Here is a 10,038-nt window from a genome sequence, read left to right on the forward strand (position 1 = left end):
TTAGCCTATTTGCAGTTGTTTGCATGGCAAACGGAACTTAACCATGTGGCTTTCGTGGTAACAAAACTATTAGGCTAGAACCTTGATAGTCTAACAGGAACAGAATGGAGTCTGCAAGTTCTCCCCGTATCGGCGTGGGTTTCTTCCGGGTGCTCTGGTTTCCTCCCACAATTCCCAAAAGACATGCTTATTAGGTGAACTGGACATTCTGAATTCTCCCTCTGTGTATCCAAACAGGCGCCGGAGCGAGGCAACTAGCGGATTTTCACAGTAACTTCATTGCAGTGTTAATGTAAGCCTACTTGTGACAATAATAAAGATTATTATGATGTTAGGGCAGTACAATCACCTTTATTGTGCTTGCAGAACCCAAGAATTCTATTAGCAGACTGCGCTGCTGTTTAGGTCCGCCTATGTGTTTATAATAAATGATCACTAATCACACCTATATAAAGTCCTAACTGTCAGGGTTAACCCCAAGAATTAAAACTCATCCAGGTTCATAAATAGGGGTAAGATTTCAATAGATATGCAGAGATGGCCCTTGTAAGACACCTCCTTTGATTTATAAGTCTAGTTTGTAACTCAAGCCAGTCATTCTTTGGTGTTTTGTAAAATGATCAGTGAGATGATGGAGGTGGTCATTGTGGTGATACAACCACTGTAGTTATGTGTGCTTGCAGTAGGGGGATGTATGCCTGTACCTGTAATACAGGTTTCTCCGGTAAGCCCCTGCCGGCTAGCTCCGCCCACAGGGAGCTTGTGTATAAATATGCGCTAGCTTCACTGAGATACTATTCTACAGCTGCCGCCGGAGGAATAGCATCTCACAGCAATAAAGCCTCTCTTGTACTTCACTCGAGTCTTTGTGTACAATTGTTAGCACCACAATCATATAAGAAATATGTCATCAGTTAAGTTGTTTGGCCCTTCCAGCCTGCATTTCACCAGTAGCTATTGTTTTCCCAATTGCTGTTGCCAGTATTTGTAAGGTCAGGGTAAAGAGAGGCTGGCTCTAACTGCTCACACAGTGGAGGGGGAATGTTTAGGTGCTGTGGTTATTGGTGCATGAGGGATGCAGGTGGCAGATTCTGATCCACTTCCAGTTCTCTCAATCATTGGAAAACTGAAATCCCATTTATCTTGTCTCTGCATTAGCAAAATATTGGAAGTGATGAACCACAGATCATTTCAATCAGTTGTATTGTCTTATGGTCAGACCGCTCAACCAGATGCTTAGCCAGAGCACATTAACTCCTTCCTCAATACCACAGCTTGCCCCATACTCCAGTACATGCTCCTCTGAAATACAAGGCACACACAGTTTAAAGAACACATAAAGAGGTTTTTAGCACGATGTTAAAAGTGAAGTGTAGCCACCGAAGTTGGCCATTCCCTAAATACAAAATGGAGGAACGCAAAGCTTGCAGGGTAAAATGGACAATGTTTACAGAACAAGCAGGCTGCACCAAGCCAATGTGTATTCTGTCTGCTAAGAGAGCAGACAGCACCGAAACGAACATTCCGCATACTAATGAGGCAATCTCCGGGTTAGTTAACATAGCAATGGAACGATCCCAGGGACAATGAACACAAACAGAGAAGTGATTGCAACAGTGTATGGGAAACCAGACACCCCGGCACCAGCGGGGTTCGAAAACAAAGCACCTGAAGGCCCGCCCAGTAGCCAAGAGATAGCCTCAGTATTGGGGGGGGATTCAAACAAATCGATTGGGAAGAGACCCAATCGATTCCGGGCTTACCGGAGAAACCTGTATTACAGGTACGGCCATACATCCCCCTACTGCAAGCACACATATCTACAGAGGTTGTATCACCACAATGACCACCTCCATCATCTCACTGATCATTTTACAAAACACCAAAGAATGACTGGCTTGAGTTACAAGGGGTCCACCCAAAAGGGCGCAAAGCCCTAGGACCTATAAAAGACAGGTCCCACACTTAGTTCGTTCTTCTTAACCAGGCCCTCCTCTCTGGACCAGCATCTCGACCAGCTTTTGCCAAAGAAGACCTTTAACGAGAGAGAGGAGAGGTTTGGGACAGCAGCCGCCAGAAAGTAAGTGTCTCACAACGATCGCTACCAGAGATAGACACTCCTGACCCCTTTTTAACTCGTACCAACCTGAAGTCCGCAGACCAGAGCAGAGCAAGAGGCCTTGTCCCCTGATCCGGCAGTTCCCTTTGAGATAAATATTGGTTTATTTAGTGGTAGGAATAGTGTAATCCTCTTAGCGTGTGCATGGGTAGTATTATAATTGTATTATAATAAACTCAGCTGTTTGAACTTAATAATTGGTGTATGGTTTTATTGCTTTGAACTTGACCTTGAAACTTGTGGCGGTATCTTAACGATGCCTGACGACTCCAGAGCTAAGTAACAAAACAGAGCCAAATTGAGTGTTAAGCACACTCACCCAGAAAGAGCAACAGAAGTCAGTGGTTTTTCCACACTGGAAGGATAATTAGGGAAAGTCATTTTGGGATGTTTTCTTTCACACCTCCGAGTAACTAATCACGCAGCGGTATGAGCAGCAATCTGATGGTCTGCCCACACTCTTGGCTGGCATGGCACGGCATGAAAGGAAGAAAAAAATGCTTCAAATAATAAATGATGCATATATACATACTCAAACAATATCACTCACCTTTCTTTTTATTTTTGTTAAGTCTGTTTGTTATGGCAGGATCAATACGTTTTTCAACAGTCACATCTGCTCTTCGCCCTTCCAGCTGCCTGTCTCTACAGTCACAAATAGTCAAATCCGAATTAGTTCCAGCTTGTATATTATATTGCAGACTCCTTCTCTCCTTTTTAACAAGGTGACCGTGGTCTTGATCTACCATCGTGCCTATGTATCCTGCCTCAGCAGTAACTGCATCCGGTTCCACTCTTTCAATGCTCTGCATTTCTCCATTTGGCCCAACCTAATAATGAAGATGTTATCAATATAAAGATTAAAACAGAAGCACAAATATAAAACACAGCTTTCGTGTATATTATCAGAGAACAGTGCTGATATCTGAAGAGGGTAGACTTCTTCATTGTTATAGCTGGCATCGCACCCAACTAATCAAACAACCTGACGTTAATATTTATACCCAAATCTGCAATGTCCAAACCGTTGCCATGAAAAAATTCTTATGCATGTCATAAACACAAAGTGGTGCATGTTCCAACATAGATATTTCTTGTATGCTGCAATTCAATATTTAAATGTTTCTATTGTTATGCATGGTACATTTGTATTTCATAGAATTTCATTTGTGATTTGTAGGGAGAAGTACTTATCAATCAATCATTCTTAGAATCAAAGTAGGTAGGATGACCTTATTTAGACAACGAACAGAAAGCATTAAATCCTAGGGGTGCATTTTAATGTTATTTTTATTCGTTCTTGGGATGTGGGCGTCACTGGCTGGGCCAGCATTTGTTGCTCATCCCTAATTGCCCTTGAGCTGAGTGGTGTGCCTGGCCATTTCAATGGGGGGCAGTTAAGTATCAATCATATCACTGTGTGGGTCTGGAGTCACATGTAGGACAGACTGAGTTATGGTGGCAGATTTCCTTCCCTGAAGGACATTAGTGAACCAGATGTTTTTTTACGGAAATCAGACATTAGTGAACCAGATGTTTTTTTTACAGAAATCAGCAATGGTTTCATGGTCATCATTAGACTTTAATTCCAGATTTTTATTGAATTCAAATTTCACTCTCTACCATGGTGGGTTCCAACTCGGGACCTCAGTGAATTACCCTGTTCTATGGATGACTAGTCTAGTGACAATACCACTACGCCACCACCTCCCCTAAGTCAACTTTAATGTTAGCAAGGAAACTATTCTCACTTCACACTAATTGTAATGTAGAGTAAATCTAGAGTAATTGTTCAGGTGGACTCTGGAGTGTGTAATTTTTTTTGTTTCATTGAATATTTTTAAAATTTCATTCATGGGATGTGGGCGTCGCTGGCTAAGCCAGCATTTAATTTTCATCCCTAATTGCACTTCCATTTGGTGTATGCACACCCACAGTGCTGAGAATTCCAGGATCGACAGTGACGGAGTGGCAATATATTTTCAAGTCAGGATGGTGAGTGACTTGGACAGGAGCCTCCAGGCTGTGGCATTCCCAGGTATCTGCTGCTGCCTTTGTCCATCCAGATGGCAGCGGTTGTGGATTTTGAAGATATTGTCAAAGGAACCTTTGGAGTCTCAATCAAGTGGGCTCCTTTGACCTGGAAGATGTTGAGCTTCTTTAGTGTTCCTGGAGCTGCATCATCCAGGCAAGTGGAGAATATACCATCACACTCCTGACTTGTAGACAGGCTTTGGGATAACAGATGAGCTACTCGCTGCAGGATTCCCAGCCTTTGACCTGCTCTTGTAACCACAGTATTTATATGGCTAGTCCAGTTCAATTTCTGGTTAATGGTAACCCCCAGGATGTTGATAGTGGGAGATTTAGTGATGGTAATGGCACAGGACAAGTTGAATTCTCTCTTGTTGGAGATCTTGTTGGTCTTTGCCTGGCACTTGTGTGGCACGAATGTTACCTGCCACTTGTCTGCCCAAGCCTAGATATTGTCCAGGTCTTGCTGTGGTTGCACATGGACTGCTTCAGTATCTGAGGATGCTGAACATTGTGCATCATCAGCAAACATCCCCACATCTGGCCTTATGATGGAAGGTCATTAATGAAGCAGCTGAAGATGGTTGGGCCTAGCATACTGCCCTGAGGAACTGACATCATTGACCACCAACAACCAAAACCATCTTCCTTTGTGCCAGGTATGACCCCAACCAGCAGATTTCCATTCACTCCAGTTTTGCTGGGGCACCTTGATGCCACATCTGGTTCAATGTATCAAACATATATGGGAATTGTCACAACATTTGAAAGTCTCCAGGTTAACTTAGTGAGAATGTTACACTTAGAGCATTAGTTTGTTCAATACATTTGGTGGGACACTGGTTTTACATTCCATCTACTAACTTCAACGAAGTGTGGGCCGGGTGTTCAACTAATGTTACACCTGATTCTGTCAGTTTTCTGATGGACAGGTTCTACAAAAATAACCCACTCATTCCTTCCTTTAAGATGTGAACAACATATACTACATAACAGTGTATTTATATGCCTTTTTATCCTTCCTATTTGTCAATTTATATTGGGGTTTGGGTGGGTGGGGGGGGGGGGGGGGAAGAGGAGGGAATTAGCAAATCCTTGAATATGTTTCAAACAAATTTGTATCTCATAGGTACGATTAGAATTATGTGTATTTAGCTAATTGTTTATTTGCTGTTAAGCTTCACTAGATGGTCACGAAGTAATAATAGTTAATTTTCTGATAGTATTATAAAATACTAAGCTATTGCTTAGATTCAGTCTTGAATATTCAAGAACACATAGAAATATAACGGTTCCAGCACGGATACATTTTATTCAAATGGCTGTTTTGTATGACCTGTCTGTGTCGCGTACGGTTAAATGTTTTTTGTTATTACACAAGCTAACAAGTGCGAGCGACACAATTGTATTTATCTCTCAATGGTAGGGAGCCAGAATCTGAAAATCGTGCATCTCAAGTAGACATAGGGCGGAATTTACTGGCTGTTCATGCCGGCGGGATGTTCTGGACCCACCGACGGTGCACAAGTTTCCCGTCGATGAGGGATACGGTCAACAGAAAATCCCACCAGCAGCAGCAGGACCGTAAAATCCCGATAGCAGGCCGTCTCCGCCACCAAAAAACATGCGGCGGCTGGTTGGTCAGCAAATCCCCCCCACCCCCTTAGTGTTCACATGTATATTATCATTTTTTAAATTGGAATATTAAATTGTGTGGTTTTGTTTTTTTCAGTGTAAGCTGTCATCTATCCTTTCCTGTTGCACAGTCAGTACATTGTTTAATGTATGCAGCTTACTGGCCGAGCTTGCAAAAAGCATATGGCCATGTCATTTATTGTTTCTGCTAATTCTTTTGCCTGTGAAACTAGGATTTGGATATTTATGATGTTCAACATTTTACTGGTGTTCATACATTAATGGTTGGGGAGGGATGGTTTCTTCACAGGGAGGGAAAATATTCATGTAGAGTCCTATTTGTGAGTTTTAAAATTGTAAGAATTTATGGGTGGCACAGTGGCTAGCACTGCTGCTTCACAGCACCAGGGTCCCACGGTTCGATTCCCGGCTTGGGTCACTGTCCATGCGGAGTAGGCACATTCTCCCCATGTGTGTGGGTTTACTCCGGGTGTTTCGGTTTCCTCCCACAGTCCAATTATGTGCAGGTTAGGTGGATTGACCATGCCAAATTTCCCTTAGTGTCCAAAAAGGTTAGGCAGGGTTACTGAGTTGAGGGGATAGGGTGGAGATGTGGGCTTGAGTAGGGTGGTCTTTCCAAGGGCCGGTGCAAACTCGATGGGCTGAATGGCCTCCTTCTGCACTCTAAATTGTATGCTAAACAGCTTGCTTGTAATGCAGAACAATGCCAGCAGCGCGGGTTCAATTCCTGTCCCAGCCTTCCCGCCAGAATGTGGCGACTAGGGGCTTTTCACCGTAACTTCATTGAAGCCTACTTGTGACCATAAGCGATTATTTTTTATTTATTTATATATATATATATGATTCATTCTCTGTAGGGTAACACAGTGTACCTAACTTCTTGGGAGTTAGGCAGGGAAGTCACAGTAATCCTCAAATATACACAGCGGTAGTGTTGGAAATGAACAATTCAAAACTCAGCAGTTTTGCGATGTAACACCACCACGCTTTCTGCTAGCTGTCCATGGAGGACTACCCAACTGATTAGCACAGTGGATTACAAATTATTTTGAGCATGAGAAGAATGTCAGTTTCCAGTAACGTTCAGGTTTCATTAGAAGCGAGGCTGCTGATTGATCAACCAATCAAATCCTGGAATACCAGACTTGTTTGGTTTACCTATCCATCTGCCACATTGAGCTGGTTTGTTTCTGAATTCCCTTTGTCAGCATGTCAATTCTAGAGCCAAGACAACCTCATACACATCTTCTCCACACAAGAATAGTCTTTAATAAACACATAAAATTCTGGAATAGTTTGTCAGGCAGTGCCTGTAGAGAGTTGAACACGTCAGTCACTTCTCGGCTTTAGTTGGCCATCAGACACCCCAGTGGGTGAATCCTTGTTCATAGAGGCACTGTGAGCAGCACAACTCACCACCAAATATTGCCATCCTCCTGAGCACAGCAGACATACAACATACCTTCTCCAGGGGAAGTTCCACCCTGATTGGGCTAAATTCTGACTACCGCCTGGGGTTTTCATGGTCCTCCTACAACCACAAACTTTGGTGGAAACTCTTGAGAAAGAGCACAAAGGGCTATTTTTAGTTGTTTATTCTGCTGAAGTTATGAGGCAAGGTGAGGACTCCTACAGAAGTTGTAGGCATATAACTTAAAACATTACAGTGGAAATGCATCATTAAAATGTTGAAATTTTAAAAAAGGGTTTAAGAACACTAATAAATGAGTTTAAAATCCCTTTTTGCAGTAAGTTTCTAACTTCATACCTTAAAAATTTGCACTCCTTCTGGGAGTGGAAGGGTATGCATGATCTCACTCTCGCTGCCCAAGGCCTGCCTTCGCCCAGTTGGAATCATTTCAATCCCTTGTTGATGCATTGTCACCAAATTGACCTCAGTCAGGCTGGGCTGGATGTGCTCATCCATATTCACTACCTGCAACGTGATAATGTGCATTTTATCAGAAACTCCCCGCTCCACAGAATATTCCATGATATCCTCTTCTGACTTTGTTAAAAATACAGTTGTTTCATGGGGTAAAATTTCACTTTCCATCATGGTTTCCAATCTGTTAATTTCACCATTTTGTCATGTTTCTTTCATGTTCTGCCAACCTCATCAACCTTTACTCTTGTATTGTATTTTGATATTAGTAAATGTCCCCAACGCCGAAGCTTCAACTGACATGGTTGTCTGTTTGAAAAGAAAAGTGAATTACTCAAAATGTTTATATGCTTGCTTTAACCCATTCACACAATTGCATCCAGAAAGTGCTTTATTGGATGTCCTAAGGTTCTGAAAAGCATTAAATAAATGTATGTTATTTTACAGTTCATATTTTCTTCACATATTGGGATTTTCATATCGATTTGCACTCTTACTGCAAGACAAAAACAAATTACAATTGATGAATTCAAAACAGCATTCAACATGGTGCTTTTGCAAATATGATGCTTCTATTTTACAAAGATACCCAGAGCCCTGGACATCAAGATGTTCTGAAACAAAATTCTGCAGTTTTAACTAAGGTATTTCTCCGTGCCTTTTAAACATTATGGGGTTGGGCATGGGGGCGATTTTAATTCAGGACTCTGGCAGAACATATTCCAGTATTTAAATTTTCTGCGCGTTAGCAGCACCAGGAGTCCTTCTGCGATATTATCTGCCAGGCCTCATTAAAATGTCACTGGCCAGTTTCTTGCCCAGTGTTAACATACCAATTTGTATTATTTCAACATCTTTGCCTGCTTCAGACAACCACCTCTAAATTTAAACCCCAGGCAGCAGGACTGGAGTGAGTTCAAAGCAATTTTAACTGTCCACCCATCAGAGGGATTTCTACCAGGCAGGCGGAGTTTAAAATAGAACCCACAGGGATTGATGATTCTGCAGTTATGTACATAACAGGATCTCTTCAGATGCCAGCTAAGCTTTGCAGAGATTTGAAGATTTGATAGAGGTATATAAACTCATGGAGGACCAGGAGGGGCGGGCGCGGCGGCAGGGAGCTCTTCCCATTGGTGGAAGGACCAGGAGGCTTGATAATGGCAAAAAATGCAATTGAGGCACACAAAAAACTTTTTTTCACTGCTGATGTGGTAGCAGATTCAACGAAACTGTTTTAAGAAATTGGAGAATTGTATTTGGAAACAAAAATTGTAAAGGGTCATGGGGGGGGAGAGGGGAAAGAGAGCTAGCACAGACACAACAGGCCGAATGGCCTCCTTCTGTGCTGTATTGTTGTGATTCTAAGGGCTTGTCCTTAAAATATTTTGTCTTGGCTGTCTTATCCATCACGCCATTCAAACTTCATAACTGTCTGACTCTCCCTGTATCCCCAACTCTTAAAATGCTAATATTGCATTCTGTAAATTGCTGGGTTTGCCATGACCCGCCCACTCCCAGGAAGACCCGGACCCCCGGCTGCTAGAATGAAACCAACTCCCACATTGCAATCGGTAGTCATGATTTTAGACAGAGTCGATCATTCCTGGGCAGTGCAATGAATAAATCCTGGGGAAGATAGGCTGCTCCGCCGCAGATGGCCCCCCGGGGAAGAAGGAGGGACGGAAACCTCGCCCGCCCTGCTCCACCTTTGTCGCCGTCCAGCTCCGCCGCTGCCTCCCTGCCCAGCTCTGAGGGCGGGAAAAGAGTCGCTCGACGCAAAATGGCAGCCGCGGCACTGCGCAGGCGCGGCCCCTCGCCAGGGGCGAGAGGGAGAGAAAGCAGCAGAGCTGGAATCCGCCAAACTGAATTAAACCAGATAATGTTCTCGCAATGGCCCATCTCACTCCGTAAAATGCACAGGCAAAGAGGAAAACAGTCAAATTTGGAAATGGAAGGGACTAGCAGAACTTGTTCGTACTCCTCCTGCACACCATATTACTGCTGTCATTACGACTGGCGTTTTTGAAACTGGGATTTGAAAATTTTGAAACTTTTCCCGACAATAGGTGATATGTTCATTTATGGTCTGTAATCTTACAATTATTGTTTGAAGAGGATGGATCCCCTTTTGAATCTTGGAATTCCTACAGTGCAGAAGGAGGCCCATCGCATCCGCACCGACCCTCCGAAAGAGCACCCTTCCTCGACCCATTCCCATGCCCTATACCCAAACCCCTCCTAAGTTGCATATCTTTAGCCAATCCACCTAGCTTGCACAACTTTGGACTGTGGGAGGAAACCGAAACACCAGAGGAAACCCACGCAGACACAGGGAGAACGT

General features: G+C 43.2%; 1 protein-coding gene across 5 annotated transcripts in view; it reads right to left on the reverse strand.

The window, feature by feature from the left end:
- Window positions 1-9,454, reverse strand: part of LOC119969374 (transcriptional repressor CTCF-like) — a 103,159-nt gene extending 93,705 nt beyond the window's left edge. For 3 of the 5 annotated variants that reach the window (XM_038802935.1, XM_038802936.1, XM_038802932.1), the window contains exons 1-3: window positions 9,404-9,454; window positions 7,578-8,003; window positions 2,670-2,949 (exon numbers count right to left, since the gene is read on the reverse strand). In XM_038802935.1, coding sequence (XP_038658863.1) covers window positions 2,670-2,949; window positions 7,578-7,868 — 571 coding nt within the window. In that variant the 5' untranslated portion in view covers window positions 7,869-8,003; window positions 9,404-9,454. Of the gene's footprint in view, window positions 1-2,669; window positions 2,950-7,577; window positions 8,004-9,258; window positions 9,338-9,403 lie in introns of those variants that run through there. The other 2 variants (XM_038802934.1, XM_038802933.1) reach the window with 2 other exon arrangements.
- Between the last annotated feature and the right edge of the window lie 584 nt (window positions 9,455-10,038).

This window comes from Scyliorhinus canicula, chromosome 7 (assembly GCF_902713615.1).
Source record: "Scyliorhinus canicula chromosome 7, sScyCan1.1, whole genome shotgun sequence".
Classification (NCBI taxonomy): Eukaryota; Metazoa; Chordata; class Chondrichthyes; order Carcharhiniformes; family Scyliorhinidae; genus Scyliorhinus; species Scyliorhinus canicula.